The sequence below is a fragment of the Topomyia yanbarensis genome, chromosome 3, assembly GCF_030247195.1.
Source record: "Topomyia yanbarensis strain Yona2022 chromosome 3, ASM3024719v1, whole genome shotgun sequence".
Classification (NCBI taxonomy): Eukaryota; Metazoa; Arthropoda; class Insecta; order Diptera; family Culicidae; genus Topomyia; species Topomyia yanbarensis.
In genome coordinates, this window is record NC_080672.1 from 85,328,019 (window position 1) to 85,351,269 (window position 23,251).

Below are 23,251 nucleotides of genomic sequence, written 5' to 3' on the forward strand. Positions count from 1 at the left end.
TCCGAATAGTTGCGGTACCGACCATAACCTTTGAGAGTGTTGAAATGAAAGAAGCCCTTTGTAGCAACCGTTTATGTTAAAGAAGCTCAAAGCTGTAATAGTTTTATTACTGTGATTATAAGAATTAAAATACATATTATTGTCGACTTACGTTAGTCTTCTGAGCAATTCACACTTCAGTTAATTCAGTTTCAGTTAATAATCTCCCTATATAATGGCTTATAACCTGGGGGGGCAATGAAAATGGTATATATTTTCTGCTGCCTAATTCAATTCGGTAGCTTATTTTACCTGTATCTGCAGCGTACTAAACACTACCTAATTCAACGCAATATACAGCAATGAAGGCTGTAAAATAATATTCTATTCCAGAAAAATTAAATAGGCAAATATTCAGATGCTAGAGTCCGCACGTGTTCGCCGATCTTTCTCGATCTCCAGTCACCTCTTGACAGTCGGTTCGTATCGCGAAGAGACGTCAGTCGTTTGACAAGCTCGCTATCGCTAGTCCGAACATACCCCATCTGGTACAGTGCTGCCGGAACACATACTATTCAGCTAAGTCTAAACATTATTTCACAAAAATGTTAAGTTCGTTGGAATCTAGTACTGATTTACAATCATGCAACACTGACTCAGACATCACTTCGCTAAAAGTTCAATAACTTCTTTCAGCAAAGTCGGATTGACTAGCAGTCTTCGAGAATCACTTACTTGTATGCTTACAGTGATAATACGATGCACACAGTGCCACCTAGCAGTGAAAATGTGAGCTAGTGGGTTTTCTCTATGTTAATTCTTGAAAAATCCTATACAAACTTTAGGCACGTTGCTCCAATAGCTAGATTTGCTTCAAATTTGGAGCAAATACTCTTGGTGGGACCAGGAATCGATTCAGGGTAGGCCGATGGGGGTCATTATTTTCTTGTCACTCTATTCTAGCATGCGTCAAATGATAATTGCCTCTGTGTTCGTATGTGTAACGCTTTCTACGGCGCATGGTAGTCACGTTTTGTAGGGTGTTTCTGTTTACAAGCACTAAAAGTTTTGAAGCATGTTAGGACCTTGTTTAGAGAAACTTCGAGCAATATGGGTATTTTTGGAACGGGCATGACAGGTAGATTGCAGAAATCAACGAGTGACGTTATTTCGAAATCCAAGACGGCGACTTCCGGTTGAGCAAAACATTTTAAAACCTTAACAATATGGGTATTTTTGGAACAAGCATGGCAAGTAGATGACGGAGATCGATGTGTGAAGCATTCCAAAAATATTTATATTGTTGCGGTCGTAGACTTTCTAAATCGAAAGTCGCAAACTTGGATTTCAAAATGGTTTCCGATGTCGAATTCCGTTATCCACTCATCAATCCCATTCCGAAAATACCAACACTGCTGAGGTTATAAAGTTTAACAAACCGGAAAAAGTTTTCTAAGCCGTAAGACGCCATCTTGTATTCCAATATGGTATAATACATTGATTACCGTCATCTACCCGCTCATTCCATTCGGAAAATACCCATATTGTTGAGTTTATGGAGAGAATTCTAAACCGGAAGTCGCCATCTTGGATTTTAAATTGGTGTAAAATATAGATTTCCGTCATCGACACGTCTACCCCATTTCGAAAATATCTAACTTTTATTAGTAGTAGTTAATTGAAAATATTTTGAATTTTGTGCAACTCTGCACGGTACTGTTCGTACTCAAACTTTTCTAGAGGCGTGCGCCGATGACAAATATTGTTATAGGCAGCGTGGGTGGGATTTGGACCAGCAGTGGTGGCGTTTCAGCGTGACACCGTTCGTTGTAATCGGCGGCGATGCGGCGGCGCTATACGGCGTAGGATACTTTTTGATATGAATAGGAATTAGAAATGACTTTTTACTCAATCATCTTGCCATGTGGGCTGTTATGTCTGCGTGTTTCAAAACTATGCCAAGTATTGATAACGTAGCGGTATCATCAGCCTTCAGTGTAGCACAATGTTTTTCAACCGGGAATGAATTATATTTGAGTAAATGTAAATAAAATTCGGATAAATATTTTTAGCAGACTCTTAATAGAGATTGTTAAGATACATTCACATCTTCGTTCCTGTTTCTTGGAATGCTAACCGATAAGAATATCGATGCTAAAACAGTTTCAGTAAGCATGGACAGTTTTACGCCATCCAATTCCTTTTATTAAATATTCCTAAGAGATTAATAATATCAAAACCTGGTCTTCAGTTTACTATCTACTTCTGCCTGAGTCTGACCTACAATCGAGTGAAATGAACGACAACTAACAGCCTCTCTATCTAATGTGCATTATTTCGAGAACAAAGAAAACGTTGGATTTATTCTTGCCTATGACGGCAGTAAAGTTGCTGAAAAAGCGTTGCCTCGGACCTACGCCGCAGTTGTTGACTTTGAATTTTGTTCTATACACACAACTGAGTTTTCGTGAAGCGGAATATTTTCTGTTGGTGAATATGGAGGTTTTTTTTACGGAAGTCACCTATCTTCAGTACCATCTCCTGAGCTATTCAGTAGGGGACAGTGGGGAGCCCTAAACATAGTTTTGCGTAAAATGCATGGAATAGGCATTTTTTTAATTTGGTGGGGAGTTGTGAACCATCACAAAAAGCAGGAGAAATGGAATATTGTAGTGATTTATTTTTATTAGACCTATAGACGATAAATTTTAAGATAATTCTAAACTAAAGGTGACTTAGAAAAGTGATCTGATTTGCAATAGATAGGCGACAGTTGATTCACGCAAAACCACTTGAATTCACGGTTGCGGCACGGGACTATTAAAATTGTGGTATAATCATGTTCTTCGGGTAAAATTGCTAATGAAAAAGTGACGTCATGACAGTAGAAACATTTAACAGTAGTTATCACTTTTTTATCCTTTATAGCTTAGCGAATTCCTCACTGTTCCCCAATGAATTCAACACGTTAAGCCATGCAGAAATATTTGTTTTGCAGAGCTACCTAAACACATCGTTGAAAGTGACAGCATGGGATTTAAGATTCCCTCACAGAAAAAAATCTGTTCATAAATTCATGAACAAAAGATCACAATTTCATGAACTGAACGATTTACGAAAAACGTGACCAAGTTCCTGAAATTACGAATAATAAACCTCATATTCATGAAACTAATTGTGTTTTCGCCCCGAATATATACAATGCGTTACATTAGAATGTTTGGTTGGGTTACTGTTGTTGTTCCCTGGGCATGTTTAGTTTTTGTTGTGATCCTTGTTCATTATTTGGGAATACACAGTCGACAGTCAAACGTTGTTCATGATTTCATGAGCTTATTCGCGATGCTTGTGAATTCTTATGACGTTAGCGGGATTAAAGTTCATGATTTCAAGATCTTAGTCGCGATGTTTGTAATTTACATTCACGTTATCGTGATATTTTAGTCATGAGTAGAGTGATTCATGTTCATGATTTCAGGATCTTTGTCATGATTTTAAATATTTTTGTCACGAGTTGTGTGATTTGTGTTCATGATTTCAGGATCTTAGTCGCGATTTTTGTAACTGCTGTTCATGCTATCGTGATATTTTAGTCAAGAATAGAGCAATTCATGTTCATGATTTCAGGTTCTTAGTCACGATTTTAGATATTTTTGTCACTAGTTGTGTGATTTGTGTTCATGATTTTAGGATCTTAGTCACAGTTTTCGTAATTTCTGTTCCTGTTGTCATGATATTTTATTTTAGAGCTTACTTTCAAAGAGTAATGTAACTAATGTTTACGATATCAGAAGTTTTTTGGTTACTAACGGTTTTTTTACTCGGAAAAACGTAACAATATGAACTGGATCATTAAAATAAGACTCGTTTCGCGATATCTGGTTCTGTGAACTATATCACGCTCACTATTTGGGGTTATCAGTGCAGTTTTTGTGTTCTGTCCGGACATTACAATGAACCTTATCAAATGAATAACGATGTTCGAGGTTCTAATAGTTTTTTTTTATATCTACTGCTCGTACCTATTACTGATCGCTAGCAGCTGGATATTTCATGGAACAAAAATGATTCCACGAATAATACTCCAAATTTTGTGAAAGAGTTCACGAAAACATTTCATTACCATGTTTCATGAAATTGTAAATGATTAGGGATATCTTCTAAATATCACAAGCACGCAAATAGATAATAGATAGATCGTAAATCATGTACTAGAAATCATGAAACAGTTTACGAAAACATGAATATTTTATGATTTAGTGATTTTTTTTTTACGAAAACGAATGATAAGCTGTGACTATTATACTAGGAATCACGAACCAGTCCACGAATACATGAATAATATTTCATCATTTCGTGAACTATTTCACGAGCACGGATATTGGATCGTAACTAATATATTAGGAATCACGAACCAGTTCACGAATACTGTAATGTTTCGATTATATCACGGTCGGTCTGTATTTTAGCGTGATATATTTGAAGCGTGATATATTCAAATCAAAACAAAAAATTACATTCAAGCATTAACTCATGTATTTCTATAAACAAAAAGTAATAAAAAGTTAAAGTTAGTCAAAACAATAAATCATAGTAGGGTAATGAGCCTATTTTTGCCATGCTTATATAATCACACTAACCATTTGAAGCCGTTGGTTAGAGCAGCGTCTGCCATTTTTGTTCAATGGGGGGTATGGGGGGGGGGGGGTATGGGGAGGGGGGTAAAACGGTATGACATCAGTGGATATTTTTCCCCACACAGCTTCACTTTACGTATCCCGTCCCGTTTCTTAAAATTGTTGAACCATCCAAAACTAAAATTGAAGGAATCTGGCACGTTAAGGTTTTGTACAAATATCTTCGCTGTTAAAATCAGTGTATTCTAAGAGACTACGATTCAGTTCTCGTTATTTCAACATCCATAGAAATAGTCCCATCTCCAATTATTGAAGTTATCCTTTCAAAAGAAAAGTATTCACATCGTTTTAAGAGAAAATGCATATCTCGGCATACCTACCATATCTTGCGTGTTTTGTTTTTCTCATTATTTTGTTAGATTTTCCTGCGGATAACTAACAATTTAAAAAATAAGTCGATTTATTTACCTGCTACACAAGGCGATCCCCCCCCCCCCCCCAGACGGTCCATTAAGGACACGGCAAATAAGTTACGAAGAATTTAAAACTAAAATTGAAATCGGCCGAAAGATATTTCGGCAATCCTAGTCATTGCAACAACGTCTTGGTAAAACATGATTTCGACATTCACGTTTAAAGTTTCGCGCCACATCCTCCATTCACTTAAAGTAACAAGATGAACAGCGCTATAACTTTGCTTCTACTACTTAGACCTCTATAAAAATTTCAGATGCTTTCTTAAGAATCTATGCTTTAAGATAAAAGAAAAAAAAGTTCGACTTTTTGACCGACCTCATCATATATAAACCCTCAACGAAATAGTCCGAAACCTAATAATAGGGTCATTACCCTAATAAGCAAATCAATTGTTAAAAAAATCCTAAAAGTGCCAGGACACAACATGTGGCTTAATTGGATCAAAACGTAGTGTGCCTTGTCTGTTTTTTCAAAAAGCGTGATATAATCGAGGGTCATATAAATGAGTATTGATATAGACGCATAGTGATATAATCGAAACATTACTGTACACGAATAATATTATATGATTTCGTGAACTATTTCACGAAAACGAATGGTAAGTTTGGAGTATTATACTAGGTATCATGAACCGGTTCACGAATACATGAATAATATTTCATGATGTCGTGAACTATTTCATGAGCACGGATATTGGATCGCAACTAATATATTAGGGATCATGAATTAGTTCACGAGGATTGAATGGATTCAAAAATTCCAAATTTCGTGAAATAGTTCACGAAAAAATAACCAGAATATTTTGATTTTGTGAACTAATGAAAAAAACTATTATAACTATGAAAAAATCATGAGCCAACCTTTGATTTTATGAATAATGTTCATAAAGTTGTGAACTACACACCAAAAAAATCTGAATTTTATCGTTGACGTAATTGCAAACATGACACAATTCAACAAACCGTAATTTACGAAATGACGGAACATTGCCGTGTTCCGTTTAATTTTACATGAAACATATACTTTACATGCGCAATGACATAAAATTACACTCCCTACCATTGAGAACAAATGCTGTATGTGGAGTAAAATTACATGATTTACGAAATTAAACGTCATGTAAAATTAAAATCAAACGTAAAACTAAGTCATTTTTGATGCTCGTATATGTCAGGGTAAAAATACGTAAATTTACACTATTTTTTCTAGGTGTGTAGTTCTTGGCGGAAACTGTGACTGAGGTTCACAAAACAAAAAAAAAATATTTCCACAAATAAAAGCGTTATGCGGGCGTTACTGAAGTGAAATAGAACATAATTATAAAAGCCATGATTTTTGTTCATGGTCCTGTTTTCGTAACGTAAAAGCGTGATTGTTCCAGAATTCATGGCACTTTATTCACGATTTTGGGAACAATTTCTTTTCCGTGCATGTATATGAAGAATAATTATAGAGATAAGGCAACAAAACCGCGTACCCCTCCTAATTTCAAAATGCATGTCGCAATACGGAAAAGTAGAGTCCATTACACCTGATACTTGAGAAATTTCATCGCGGGTATACCTAACGGCTATGCTGATCGAAATACTCTACTTTACAATACAACTCAAAACTCACGAAACTTTCATGAAGCAAACTACGCAATGTATCCATGAAAGGCAAATTTCTACGTGTCTGTATTGTAATGAAACGCCAGACCATCAACAACCTTGCGTGATACAGAACGGAGTGGATCTCAGCCGATTCCCGCTCATCTATCTATAAGTCAATCCAAAGCAGAGTTTTCCGGACCAATATCTGAAATGTAAACGGTTGCCAAATTTGTGGCGGCTGTTCAGGCCATCATGACCAGGGATGCCAAAGGTACTGGTAAACTACATTTTTTTCGATATATTTACATTTGCACAAGCCGTACAGCCCGCTACAGCGACGCATCACTACAGCTCTTGCCAGAACGGTAGCCAAACCGAGTACATTTTCCCGTAGAGCAGTAGAATACATTTTTGTTTTGCTGCTTTACTCCGACTGCTCGGTGAGAGTGTGGCGTAGTAAAGTTTGTTCTCTCGCTTTGTACACTTTCCTCTGCGTAGTTAAAGGGAGAGGCCCGCACACGAAAGCTATGATGCCGGTTGTGGCGTAAACGAACCGCATTTATTGCCGTCGGTTGTGATTGAAAATATTGAGTAGATTAAAAATATTAAAAAGTGTAAAATAAGGAAAGAGAAGCTGTACCGCTTGCGTCTGGTGGCTGTACTGGGGGCAGTATTTCTTTGTCATGTTACTGCTTTGTTTACAGACAGCCGTACAGCGCTGGGCGTCCTGCAATAGCGAACGACAGCAGCGTCAAAAGAGAAATGAGAATGTAGGCAGAAAAATTACAGCCGCAGAAAATGTAGGCATTTTGCATCCTTGATCATGACAACTGCAAAACAGTATCCAGCACCCCAAAATCAACTGCTGGCACTATTGGCGAGGAAATTAATAATAATAACGACGGTTTTACTTTGCTTGCCCGTAGGTAAAAGAAACAACTTTCGACCGTGGGCACCAATACAGCTTTATCGACGTGAGACAAAAGAGAAGTAAATGACCCCCAAGTTACAGTAGGCGAGCAGACTGTTTCCCGCCGCGAACGAAGCTCTCCGCACGCAATAGAAAGATACGTGCACGAGATCCAACGGGCATTCAATAAAGCTTTGTTATTTATCTGTGTTATGTGTTGTAAATATTTGTGCTACCGCTATGGACTATGTCAAATAAACGAATTTAAAAAAGAGCTGGATTTGAGACCTGCTGAAATATTGAATTATAAATTAACAGCACGTTTTCTGGGCCATTCTGATCGTTTGATACACGGAACTTAATATATTACCCTTGCATCCCGTTAAAAAAAAAGATTCTTTGTATGACAAGATTACAAAATGGCGCAGCTTCTTATGAGGAGTTCCACGAAGATCCGCCCGAAAATATTTAAAATCGTGACCGACTATTTTAGATTCCTATGAAATTTTACACGTTTCACTGGCATGGAAGACTCAGAGGGGGAACAACTTGACATCTCCTATACAAATCGTTGAAACCACTTTTTTTGGGTCTGTGGGTCTAAAATGGCGGATCAAACTTTATTCAAGACTAATTTCTAAAAAAAGCGTAAACTCGTGTTTAAAGTGAAAATTTTCTCAATCAGATTTTTTTTACTTTTGATAATTGACTTTCGAAGATTTTTTGGGGGTTTAGCGTTGTTTTGTTATAGAAGTAATGCAACTGTACTACGATAATTTTTTAGAATCATCGGAATACAAACAAGCGGTGCGCATACCAGCTGGATAATACCTTCATTTAGTTTTTATGATATTATGGTAGTAATATTTGTATTGCAATGTAAACAAAACGCACAATGATACAGTCCATGTTTTTCTCCCTCTTCGATAAAAAACGAGCTGTCATCACTTCTGAAATTCGTGGTAATCTTTGCACCGTAAATGTCACAGCGCCTATCAGTTAGATGATATGCTATCAGAAATACAAACAAACGACATCAACTCTGCCTTTGTCAAATGCGAAGTAAAAATGACAATCACAATACTAAATGTATTTAAGGGTAAACGACAAAAGAATTGTTAAATGCAAAAGATGTTTCAAGGGCGACGGGTTCACACTAGAAGCGCACTCAAATCAAATCATGCATTGTGCATTTTACATTCGGCACTATTCGTAATCATTTTATGAAACACCGAAATGACGAATTAACTTGTTTATATGCACAATAAATTATTACGTTGTTTTGAAATGATTGTCTTGATTATCTCGTCCGAATGTAAATAAAGAAAAAAAGTTCGTAAAAGACGTCACGAAATTATTTTCTCACATAGAAATTTACTGTATCACATTTATTGGACGGCACTCTACTGTGGCGACATCGTCCCAAACACGGTGGTTTCAAGAAACTTAGGTTAAATGTCAAGTTGCGGGAGGGTTGAGAAGACTAAACCTTTTCCACAGTCGATAAGATTATTTTTACTACTTAGAACTACTAAATTCCAGAAAATATTTGTTATGAGCATTATGATATTAAATTCATATTCAAAAAGAAAATTGTATTTTTTACTGCAAATAATATGAATTATAAAATTATGTCGAAAGTTGTTGTTAGGAAAACTTTTTTATTGAAAGCTTCTCTATGTTCCAAATACTCTGGAAAAGCTTAATTCAATATTAATTCTTCAAAAGGGCTAATGAAATTTTTGTAAACAAACTTCTTTCGCTCATTACTCAGATGCCGAGTTGAATTTCTTGAAAATTACACTTGAATCAACATATTTACCCTTGGTAGAATCGATTTCAAATGTTTTCTGTGTTGAAATTATAACTAAATAAGAGAAATCAGCAAAACAAAAGTTTGTTTACAAATCTTATTAGCCCTATTCAAAAGTTGATATGGAATTTACGTCTTTAATACGATAAACTTTAGATTGTTGACATTTAATGATGGGAAAACGCGAATAACTTTTAACAAGGGCATAATTATACAATTTTTTTTTCTGTTGGAGTAAAATTCTAATTATATCGACCACTATCGCATTTTGGAAGATTTTTGTTAAATGCATTTTGATTTGAAATGATACTTAGAATCATATTCTGTAATAAAATAACAGTTTTGTATGTCCATTAGTATAACATTTAGAAACCTGTTTAAAGTTATTGTTAGAAAAGCTTTTTTACCGATAAGTTCTCCATCATGCAATCACATTAAAAATGTTTATTTTCTCTTTAGGTTTTTGTTGACAAAATATAAAAAATTTAAAAGATTGGTATTTTTGTAATTTTAACATTTATATATTTTTCGCGCAGGCTTATTCATTCCCTGTAACTGGTTCTCAGATAGATTTGTTGTAAAAAATACGGCAATTGAACTTTTTTTCAATGCCACATGTAGAATGTCCTTTTTAAAAATTGCTCTTGAGTCAAAATAATCCAATTGACTGTGGAAAATGTTTAGTCTTCCATGCCGGTGAAACGTGTATAATTTCATAGGAATCCTTTCATAAATATTAGCATGAAATTAGAAATTATTAACCCATTCATGCCCATGTTGTTTGTGGACAAGAACGTTTTTAAACAGCAATAACTTTTGATTGTGGCAAGAAATGCTCACAAAAATAAGTAAGGCTAATAAATGTGACTATTGCCTTTCATTTGAGTACTAACAGTTTTAATGATCAGCTCTAGAACTGAAGTTATTGCAATTAGTCTGTTTGTATTCCGATGGAGCAGTGCTGCCAGAGACAGTTTACGTAGACGACGGAAAATGATTTTTTCATTTATCTTTGCTTTGTTGCAATATTATTGAACACTGATAAAACTTATCAATTTATACTGTCTTTGGCTACGTTTTCCACGCAATTGAACTATTGTAAATATTCCGGAAGAATTGTATTGAGCATTGTAAGGTAAAAATTGAACAGCTTCTTGCACTGCGAGCATCTATCTTTATGAAAATAGGTTTTTTTTGTTTCTTGATCCCACCTTTTTCAAGGAAAAATAGTTATGAAACCCTACATGTACTACAAAAAGTTGGGCATGAAATTATCAATTTCGTGGATGTAGCAATCTATATCATGCATACAGTTCATGATAGATATCATAATAACACAAGACATTTTCAAATTTATATTGTACCTACATAACAAATCATGGATAAATGAGAATGGGGTGCTGGGTCATTAGGCCGAAAGCCAGTAGGCCGAATGTCGTTCGGCCGAATGCCGTTAGGCCGACTGCCATTAGGCCGAAAGGGTCATTAGGCCGAAGGCCATTCGGCCGAACGGGTCATTAGGCCGAATGGGTCATTAGGCCGAATGGGTCATTAGGTCGAATGGGTCATTAGGCCGAATGGGTCATTAGGCCGAATGGGTCAGTGGGCCGAATGGGTCATTAGGCCGAATGAGTCATTAGGACGAATGAGTCATTAGGCCGAATGGGTCATTAGGCCGAATAAACCAAAGAGAATGATAAATATGTATTGCGGTTGTAACTGAAAACTTTCAATGAAGGGGGACTTTTTACGATTTTTTAAAACTTACAATAATAATGTTTAGAATATTTACAACACCTTTCTCGTTGCTGTAATGGAACAAATAAGTGAAAGCGACGCCTAATGTGGCTACGCCACATCGCTTTATGTCAAGTGCTGTCCGACATCGCTCCGCTCCGTCGGACTTAAACTAAAAAAAAGCCCCTATGTTTGAGTAATCCGGGGAAACGAGTGGATCACAGGTTTTCTTGCGAGAGGCCGCCGCTTCCGACGGCGGGTCGGCGGCCACCTCGTCCGGCGGATCCTCAGCGGTTTTACGCCGCTTCGGATCTTTGTCCTCGGTTATGCGGCTAGGCCGCATGCGCTAGAGCAGTGTAACAACCGAAAAATAGTTATAGCTAGTGGTTATATTAAGTTAAACTGATTTTTTTTATTTTAATTTTCTTTTATTGCCAATGCTTTTTATAAATGGGATTTTATTTTGAAATATCAATCATTGGCAATATACTTTGGGGTTGATTTTCTGATGAACGGTACATTCTGAGAAATTTTTTCCGGATATTGATATTATAATCAGAATGGTTTTGTTTGGTAATTTCTAGGGAAAACTCTTCGACATTATATTTTCTAGGGAATGTTTAACTAAAACTTATAGAACCACGTTGGACTCTATCTGATTGCAGTTAACATCGTATATTTTATTTCGGGAATGATTCCTACAAAAGCAATAATATATTCATTAATTGCATAGGTATTAAAATTTTAACGACTTTACGGAGTCGTTCATTCTTCTGAGCGTATTCATTCCTCTGTGCGGTTCTTCCTCCAACAAGGAACACATTCGCCCACACACTACCAGCTATCTGTCCAAACGAAGTTCGTCAATCGTCTTCCATGTTCTCACATGCGGTGCTCCAACAAGTTTCGACTGGTTATGTCACGTTTCGACCTGGTTTGTTGATAATTCAATACATTGGAATATACAGATCAAAAAGACGGAGGGTATATAGGAAGACAGCGCAGCGGGGACTAACTAGCTAACGATCAGAGGTTAATCGAGACTACCAACTCACAAAGAAGTATTCCAAATTCCATGGTACATCGTATACTAGATCTTTTGAAGTAAAGAAGAAAGAACGGTCCCTTCAGTTTTTGCGGCCTTGACAACCAAATTTGATGATCGAATTTTCAATCAGGCTCGTAAAGCAGGTAGCAATTGTTTATTGTTCGTTGCTAAGCTCGTTTCTAGGATCGTTGCTATATGCATCTGTTATTTTTTACGAGCAAAAATGCGTAAAGATATTTAAATCATGCAACTCCACCGAGATTGGGAGAAAGTAGCTCGTTAAATGGACTAGGAAAATCGTCAATAGAATGGTGAAGCGTGAGGGAATTAAGTACTCAAAGGGAGGTTCCACTTGTACTCGTAAAGAAATTTTATGACGAGATGTTTGAGGCGCTTGCTAATATTAAAACTGATAGCGAATATGCGTCATTGTGCCAGAGAGACCTTATGACGCACTAGGGGTACGTTGTAAACATCGGAAACAATTTGGGTTGAAACTTTAATTTTTCGGACGTTATGACATACACTCAATTTTTGATCTCATGACATACGGCTTGTGTATCTTAATGTTCCGGATGATACATGCAATGCTAATGAATAACGTATTGGTATCCGCAATCAGCAAATTAAAAAAAAGTTTCTAAATAAAATACATATAAATAAACCCATCACAACCGATGTTAAGGAATATACAGCACTCTCCAGAGAAAAGCCAAGCACCTTCGATTATCAACGCGTCATCTCAATAAGTCTCTGAAACGATGCTTTTAATCAAATGACATTCAGCGCAATGGTACATACGTCCTAATGAGCCATTTGGCCCTACTGCCTCATTCGGCCTAACGACCCATTCGGCCTAATGACCAATTCGACCTAATGACCCATTCGGCCTAATGAACCATTCGGCCTAATGACCCATTCGGCCTAATGACCCATTCGGCCTAATGAACCATTCGGCCTAATGACCCATTCGGCCTAATGACCCATTCGGCCTAATGACCCATTCGGCCTAATGACCCATTCGGCCTAATGACCCATTCGGCCTAATGACCCATTCGGCCTAATGACCCATTCGGCCTAATGATCCATTCGGCCTAATGACCCATTCGGCCTAATGACCCATTCGGCTTAATGGCCCATTCGGCCGAATGGCGTTCGGCCTAATGACCCATTCGGCCTAATGACATTCGGCTTTATGACCCATTCGGCCTAATGGCGTTCGGCCTTGCAGCATTCGGCCTAACGGCTTTCGGCCTAATGGCCCGACACCGAGAATGGTTCATATGCACCTTTAGGTTGATTAAGCTTTCATTGCTGAACCGAGAGATTAAACTGTCTTACTATAAGGAACGACTGCACCACGCTTTTGCACGGACACCGGTATACTATTTATCCGGACCAGCCACCAGCAGCAAAGGATAGCTTCAAATTTATGCAGGACAGTCATTACCATAGCTTCAGTTTTATGTGGAAAACCGAATTTAAATGCATCACGTGGCATATCACGTATAGCTTCTTCTATCTGAATCGAAATGTGAAATACTTGCTCAAAATGTTCTGCAAACAAATTGCATATGTCGCTTTCGTTGCAGACATTTGTCACATTTCCCGAAACAATGGAATTCGTTAGGCCAGGTGCTCGTTGAGTTGCTAAGCAACCGAAACAGTTTGGGTTTTCGACGATGTTTGTATTCTATATGCTTCCCGTACCAATTGTAAAGATAGTCGCTACAACAGTGCTGATACCGGTTGCTTGTGACGTTCGACAGTTGTTTGTAATACGGCGAACAAGAAGGGCTGACAGCATACTCCAAAATGGCACTGAAATGCTACATGGCTTCATCGATCCATATGGAAGATTCAATGAAATGCCTATTGATGACTAAACCATTAGGCAAAATAACTAAAGAATTCGAAACAGAATGGTCTCTGATAGATAATTTGGGTGGACAAACTAAGAGAAATATTAAGAGCAGTTTGATCAGCATCCAGCACATCTTTTCAATGGTATTGAAGAAAGCTCAGGATAAATGTAGGAATTTAATTTTATTAATACTGCTACCAAAACACCTCCGCCGCGAGTCTTACGCCTGTTCAAGAGGCCCGATCTGTTCTAAATACGGCGTACAAAAGGCTGTGCAGCATAGATTTGGTCGTTTAGTAAAGTTTCCGTTAGGACGAGTATACGTTAGTCAGCCTCCGAAACAACCAGCAAAAATGTGTTGTATGTTTTGGTAGATGAAATATACTCGGTGGTCATGAAAAATAAAGTTACTATATTTTTATAAATAAATATAAACTGCTTTTAACTAAAAATATGCTAAATGTAAACACCAAACTATAGACAAACATTTAAAAAAAATCAATGCCACATGACAAATTTTAGATTTTCCATGAGAGTGTACAATTTATTTCATTTTTTTAGCAGAAAGGTTAATGGTGTAATCATCAAGATCACACCTCCAAATTTAATAGGGCCTCTTTCGTCTCAGATTGGCCTTGCAACACCGTATCGCAGGTGGCGACATGAAAACTGGCGAATATATGTTAGCAGTAGCTTAAAACAACATCTGATGTTGCTCCAATTGGTTGTGATCCAAGACTGGCATGATTCCATCATCCAGCCTAACATCAGCTAGATTCACTTGGAAAGGATTCTTCTAGATATTATGGTCGACAAATAACGACGTTTGTTATCAATGATATTCTCCTGGATACGGATGTTTGCTTTACTTACTCAGTAGTTATTTTAGTAGGGATTAATAGTGAACAGGATATATCGTGATAAACAGTACGAACATATACCATTCGGGATAAATTTTCCGACTAGTTTAGCTTTGAAAGTAACAAATCTTCCATCTTAATTCTCAAACACTTTCCTTCCATATATCTCCAATTGCAGTAATTTCCACCTACCGAGAACCGCTACCCGGCTGGACCGACAATCTGAACGGACCGTCCGGTGTGTGCATGTGGACCGCCAAGGGACTGATCCGTACGATCTGGGGCAGTGCAACGAAAACAGCTAACCTAGTTCCGGTGGACTACTGCGTCAACGCCATTATTGTGGCTGCCTTCGACATCCGGCAGCGGCATTGGCAAAACAAATTGCAGTACGATAATTCCGTGCACGAGATGGAAGCAACACAACATGACGATAAAAATTGCTTTTCTTGTGCCGTACGTGAACAGCAGGACAAACACATTCCCACCCAGCAGGATGGTGAATTGCCGATGTATAATTTTATGTATCCCGAGCACAGCCTGACTTGGGGAAGGTACATGGAGATGGCGTCCCTGGGTTTCGACAGTCGGTTGCATCAACTGGTGTGGTGAGTGGGAAGAATTCAAGCTCAGTCGAGTGTATGAATAACAACAAGTTGGAACAGGAACGATACCCGAATAGAAATGTACAGTAACAAAACCATGATTTTCACTGTGACAGTACAGTAATTTTACAATTTACAGTAAGTTTTAGTGTTATGCTACAATACAAAAACAATAAACTTTAACGTTTTTACAGTAAATTTCAATGTAAAATAGACTTTTACAGTGAAAAAGGGGGGTGGTTATGTATCTTAACATTAAAAAAATAAATTTTTCTCCATACATTTTTTTTCGAAAACAGTAAAATTTAATGTGAATGCACTGTATCAGTTTTTTGCTGAACAGCGAAATTTATTGTTACATGAAATTTTATTGTAAATCTACTATGAGAACTTGGCATCGAACAATGTTGAAACAGTAATAACTATAATATTTATTGTTTTATGATTGTTTGTAGGGTAAATGCTATTGTAAAATTCTATCCGGGTATCTAATCTATTTCTGAATAATGACAGCTTCAAAGTTTCATTGTTAGTAAACAGTATTTTCAATTAATTTTTCATTCTCGTCTGTAGGAACTATTCATATGTGATAACGTCGTACCGACATGTGTTTCGGCTGCTATCCTTTTGTTTTCATACAGTTCCAGCTATTATATTGGACACAGTCAGAAAGATTCGTAGGAAAAAGCCTGTGTAAGTTTGAAATCCGGTACCTTATCTCTTCAGGCACAGCTTTTCAAGATTTATTTCACAAAAGAGTTATCTGAATTATTTTGAAATTGTGTGACATATGTACAAGTCTGTTAGATCCTTTGTTTATAATCAAGTAGGAACTGGTTATGGTACAGAATCTCATCGGGCATGAACATTTTATTTCATTGCTTTCCCAACAACACAATTCCACTGTATCATTTTTGTAAGGTTAAACTAGGACAGACAAATTGAATCGGATGGCATCTGCAACTAAGCCTTTAGAGGGATTCCATGACAAACCGGTCGACCACAAAATATGACCATCGTCGATTCGAACGAAACTTTGAAGTTGTGTTCGGTTTATGGACCTCCATTATTTTCTCTGACAATTTTAATATTTTGATACAAGAGCAATTTTTCAAAAGGGCGTAAACATTTCTACGTGCATTAATTTCAATTTTGACGTAGGACTACGTCTTTGTTTTCGATATGGGGGTGCACTCTGCAAATTCTACAAAAATGGTATGTAACGAAAAGTGGTCCAATTTTAAACGCATATAATTCAGCCATCTCACGATAAATTTTCAATTTTTTTGCACAAATCGCCCCGAAATACTTCTAAGAATAGATTCCAATAGATAAACCCAAAGATTTTTGATATCATAGCATTAAAAAATTAAATAATATATAACCTTGTCAAAATATCGCGCATTTACACACAGAAGATAGCGCTTCCCAAGCCCTGTACGACGGATTGGTGTACCTAGTGCGCAACGCTTCTATGAATGACGTCATCATCGACTATTTAAAGAACGGACTTGGCCAGACACGCTCAGTTCCCTGTTGAACGGCTGGCGAAGCAGATCACTGCGTTGTGTTTTTTACAGCCAGTGTAGCTGAGCTAGAAGTCCGTTACACTGGCTGTGGAGGGACGCTATCCTATGTCGTCCAACAGGCGACCGCTCCAACTGCTTCCTAAATGCCGCTGTAATGTTGCCAGTAAATTTTTGGTTTAACTAGCACATGTATTTGCTATTTGCGCTTGAAATTAAGTAATGTAGTGGTAGTAATAAGCTTCCCATTTTGGTTTAAAGGACAGTTCTTAAAACAGGATTTGTTTAATTAGTTTAGCTCATCTAAGCAATTTTATCAATTCTGTAATTTAAAGGGAATTTTACGGAACTTGGTGAATTTGGCCCCACTTGCAACTGGTATAATCAACCTGCACAAAGTGTTGCATAACGCAGGGCTGTTTTTTGGAACAAAATGTGTTATCATTCAACCCTTCGCTATGCAAAATCACGATATTATGACAGATGGGCTAAGCGCGGCCGTTCCTTTCAATCGGGAAAGGCCGCGTGGAATTTTGGTGAAATGCGCTAACAGTGTCGTGGTGGTACTAGTTGTCTCTTTCGCTCTACCCATCATCATCAGCGTTGACTCATTTTGCATTGTACGCTTGTGTTCAATGTTTGTGGTGAATGTGTTGGTAGGTAGGGGAACTGGCGGTAAAATGAACACGTTAAGCAAAGTCATTATTTTCTAACTAATAAGTGAATGAGATATTACAATCACCTTATGTTTCTTGTTAGACATGTTTTGTACATATCTGGGAAAAATACTTCGTCATAAACACATTTTTTCAAACATGATTCTTGATTTCTAAACATATCCAAAAATGAGACATGTTTATAGCGAGTGGGTAAAATGAACATATGGCGGTGGTAAAATGAACAGCTTCTGGTGACCTGAAAAATGTCCTGTATGTATGCAATGCGAAGCGTTGGAAAGCATTTTCCGATCAATGCTAATATCCCAACAAATCATGAGCTTTGCATACACACAGGGCATTTTGCAGGCAAAAAAAAGTTGTCACGGAAGAATTGAATTTTCATGACGTATATTAACCATTTTACAATCCACAGTGGCACGACTTAGAACAAAAGGTGGACTAAAGTCCAAACTTTTCCGTATCGGTTCATATAGGACGTCTTTATGTAATTTTGGTACGCTGAATTCGTTTTCGATATTAAAACATTTCAAAAATAAACATTTACTATTCATTAGGGTGTCTCAAAAAAATTTTTTTTTCTAAATCGTTCTTAAAATTTGTGTATATTAATTTTCGTGTGCTAAACCGTTTTTGATATTAATATCTGCAAAAAAAATTATTATACATTAGGGTGGCTCAAAAATAATTATTTTGCTGTGAAGGTTAAAAAAATTTTTAAAGACATTTTTGTACGCTGAATTCTTATGTTGGTTATAGAAAATAGAAATTAACTTTACTATTTATTAGAGTGGCTTAAAAGTAAATATTTTGTCTTTTATAAAGATTTCTTTCAATTGTAATTTTGGAATTTATTTTCCGTATTGAAACGAATTGATTCTCATTATGTGGCTTTAGAAATGACTATATTATTTTTAAGGATGAAATAAGATGTGATCGATTAATTTTGGAACGTTTAATTCATTAGTGGGTTACTTGGTATGAAAACTCCATTTTTTTCATTTTCACAACAAACATTTTGAGCGTCTTAGTGGAATATTGATTACATTCACTAATCAACAAGATGGTTAACGATTTTGTTTTCGCAGGTGTGTTTTAAGTTGCTTATATTGCTTATTTCATACCTTAAATTAAAATAAATCCAAAATCCTTTTTTCGCGTTAATGGTTCATTTAAAAATGGTCTTATTTTATTAGGGTAATATCGCATACCTTTAAGCTATATCAGCGCTATGCAAACTCGAAAAAAAAGTCTTATCAAATGACTAGAACTCAACTGTGTTCACTCAATTTGACAGTTATTGCGTAAGTTAGCAAACATAGTTCATGAAACATTTTATGACACATTTCAGATGGTTGAAAATATTGACTGAATTTTAAACATTCTTAATTCCTTTACCACTTAAAAACCATACTTCCCATTCGGCTCCTTACTCTTGATCACTAGTAAAACCCTTGTAGATCATGCTCTAAATGCTATTATTGCTGTGCATAAATTAGTGTCATTATTCTAGTCATAAAGTGAATATTCAAATTAAATATCAGTAATAACCATGCGTCTCCATTCACAGTTTTTTCAAATTTTGACTGCTTATCGCAAGTTTTCGCAAAACTAGCATAGGCTCATTTTAAAGAGAAAATGAAAAGCTTTCGAATGAGCATAGTGTGATCGCGGGCATTCACGGGCGTCGTTGTTGTTATCGCTTTAGAAGTTCGAATTCAATAAAAATTCATGGCAAACGGTTATATAAACACTAACTAAACCAACTAGTGACTTATTTTTGGCGATTTTACGATGTCATTTTATCACACGGATTATTTTGGTGAAGTAACGCAATTCATAAAATCAACCGTTTCTTTGAAAAACGAGAATAACCGTATGTAGTTCCTATGGTCAAATAATGCAAAAAACACTTGAGTTATGCCCTTCAAAAAGCTGTCAAAAATTCATTTTGCATTCAAATCACCTAAAATCTCGCGAAAATGTCTCTAATGGCTCAGTTGATACGAGAAAAATACTACTGAGAATATCGCATAACCTTCATATATGGACTTAAGTCCGGGCTCGTCCCACTGTGCAATCCTGTGGCATCGAAACACATCTACAAACTTGGGGTTATCCATGGGTGTTTGAACTTTTAGGATCTGTTTGAGAGCAACTAGAAAGCTTGTTCTATACATGAGATGTGATTATATTGTCTAAAATTTGATTTTTCTTCACCGGTCCGGGTGTTTTTTCCCACACACTAAGTACTAAGAAAATAAATATTTGACATTAAGTAGCATAGTCCTACGTCTACAGTTCGTGCAACCCCATAGGGCTGCCCCTTGTAGTTTTTTATTGTTGTGTGATGTGTGTAATCGGTAAATCACTTGTGCTTTTTGCCCGAGAAATATGAATGAAAATCATTTTGGCCAATGAAAGTAAATCACCAAGCCTAACAATTCGAGAACATATGACGTCTTGTTTCAAATTAATTAAGAACGTCAAGAATTCTAGAATTTTGTTTGGGAATATAAACGAAATATGTAGGATTTTCTACACAGTTAGCAAAATTGGTTTTGGATAGAATTTGCCGCTTTTTCCAGAATTCTGGCAGCAAACCGGTAGTGCCCGGTTTTAGAATGCTGCCAGGAATAGGGGCCATGCATAAATAACGTAGCATTTGGGGGGGAGGGTGTTGAGGGTATACCAAATTTGTGACGAGGGGGAGGGTAGGGTCAGAAGTTGTGCGACGTAGCATTAAGTTTAAAACCCATTGTTTAGAGAAAACAATTTAATGATCCTCCATTATTCCCAAGAGAAATAAATTTAAATTCAAACAAGTTACTTTTGATGCGGTTTTTCATGAGGTAAATTTTACGATTCGCGGAATTATAAGTTCACAAAAATACGAAAATATTTTGTATGCGGGTTTAACTTGCTACATTAGTTAGTTAATGTTGCTAACTATTAGACTTAGTTTGGAAGCTGAATTAAATTTTCACTTCGGATTCAACCAAACAAAATTTAGTAATTTAGATGAACGTATGCTTCTTAGAATGATTGGCAGCTGCAGGATTGTGAACTGAGAGAACTTCTCTTTATGCTCCCCTTGACATATAAAATTCCAAACAAAACAATCAACACTATATTTGTGATGAAATGGGCTTTTTTTGCACGCAATTTGCTGTTATAATGAAAATGTTGATAAAAGTCGTCAAACATTTTGAAAGGACATATGTTTAAAATAATTGAAAAACATGTAATTTTTTTTTCATCGCCCGGGCGCTTTGCATGGTACGAGAGGGAGGGGGTAGGTAAATGCTACGTTATTTACGAGAGGGAGGTTAGAATTTTGTGACCAAATGCTACGAGGGGAGAGGGAGGGGTCAAAAATCGCCGAAAAAAGCTACGTCATTTATGTACGGCCCCATATACAATTATGTTCGACTCTTGCCAGAGTTTTATTCGACTTTTGCAATAATTCTGTCCAAAAGATTTTGCGATGGTTTTGGTACGGATTTCTTCATAATTCATTTCGCATATTACTCAGCTCCAGCCCGACAGAAAACTAATTGAACGGCGTCTACCGGAGGATTTCATGTTGGTTCGATCTCGAAGATTTTCGGAAATTTCAATATAAGTGGCTCGATTTTGAAAGCCATCTTCTTGTATTTCTGAAAATCGATTTATTTTTCTTGGATTTTTAGATCCAAAATGGAATCTATGTTTCTGTTAAGGTATGGACAGTTTTTAATTTGAACAGCGAAATAAATTTGGTGATAGAAATGCTTAAATTGTTCATTTTTTACAGCTATAGAAAATAATAGATGGGATGCGTCTTTTTTAAATTTTGTTCCATTCGAGCCGCCATGACATCACCAAATCACCACAAAATTTGCTTATGAGTACAATATATGGGAGCTGTCAAGTTGTCCCCGGGCTGTTCTGCTTCTACTTGTGTTCACTTGCTAGTGATTTTTTTTCGTCTTACTGGAAATCCATTTCATAAAAAGAAAAATATCAACTATCGTGGAAAAATTTCATTGAGTGCTCTCTCGAGCTGGGGATCATGGAATTACTACAGGATCGATACCAGTACCTATTCAGTCGGTCTGCCTGTTAACAGTGAATCAAACGAACGTTTCTACCTAAAGTCTGCTGTCTATATGTACCGTGCCAGTATTATAAACAAGCAAAGCAAATAATAAAATTCGTCCCAAGCCAGTGTGAACAATAAAGCACCGTTACTTTCATCGGTGTGATATCGATCATTCATTTTAAGATGTTTGAAACTCAACAGCAAATTTGCAATTGCAATACAGACTAACGGAAGTCGTCGTTATACAAGCCCACCACACTCTCGTTACTGATAACGATTAAAACTTTGGCCATAACGGAAAGCTACGCTATGGAAGACAACATGCAATACGTCGTTGAGCATGATAATGTTAGGACCAAGATACCCGTATATATTGACAATGATAAGATTGATATGCGTCTGCACGATCTACACCTGGGTACTATTAATAAATTTATTACAACCATCATGTCGGAATACATAAGATTTAAGTTTGAAACCAGGAGAAATTTTTTCTAGATATTTCCAACGGTGTTTCTTTCGTGAAAATGCGAGTGACGGAACCTATTCCGTCATATCTGAACTTTCAATTCAAAACAAAACGCGTAACCAAATCTCAAATTACTCCCTCTTTTCCCTTAGAAACAGCTGACATGCCGCTTATCCATTCAGGTGCCTTAATGCCTCTTTTCTCAATTTCTTGCAGTCTTTCCTTTGCTCCTTCCCTGAATGCAGCGGGTACATTACAATAAGCACTTTTCTCGGGTTGGACGGTTTTATCGATGCTGAATCTAATCCATACGCCAGGTATTTTTGGGAAAACGGCGAGCTCTTCGGTTTTCGTGAAGCTATTGATCAATAATCCGACTTTTAAAAGTCCCATGTCACTTGCTGTCCCTTGACTAAGCAGGGATCGATGACCTTGTGGGACTACCAAGAATTCTGCGAGAATAGGAGGCTTACGAACTCCCTCTACCTCTATCTTTACTTTGAATACGCACTCAATCTTCATAGGCTGGTCAGCTGCGTAGGGTCGCAGGATTGAAGAATCTGTCAGTTTGATTTCCCAAATCATTACCAGGTCTTCCCTAGTGTCTCATTGTAATTGGTCCCAATCTTGGCCTCCGGTTACATTGGCATCGGCTCCTGAGTCGTTTGAAATTCTATTGGGTTGGATGAGTCAAGTCTACATTTTATTAGCACGCCCCTTATTGAGAGTGTTTATTTGCTGGCTGATATAATCCTCGGTTATCGATTAGCGGTTTTCCTCCGCCAAGTTAGTCTCTTTCATTCGACACGTCCGTCCACCGAGTATATTCCGGGGTTGCACATGACTGCGGGTTGGTTGGTGGCTATTGCTGTAGTTACTGTTCCAGTTAGATCTGTGGTTTGATTGTCTGGGTCGCCGTTGGATTTGGGAAGTAGTTCGTGTTCTTACTACTGCTTGTATATTTATGTCAGGA

General features: G+C 37.0%; 1 protein-coding gene across 1 annotated transcript in view; it reads left to right on the forward strand.

Moving 5' to 3' along the window:
• The window catches only part of LOC131687039 (fatty acyl-CoA reductase wat-like), an 87,939-nt gene that overhangs the window by 36,069 nt on the left and 28,619 nt on the right, over positions 1-23,251 (forward strand). The window contains exons 4-5 of the mRNA XM_058971074.1: positions 15,096-15,525; positions 16,096-16,215. Coding sequence (XP_058827057.1) covers positions 15,096-15,525; positions 16,096-16,215 — 550 coding nt within the window. The remainder of the gene's footprint in view (positions 1-15,095; positions 15,526-16,095; positions 16,216-23,251) is intronic.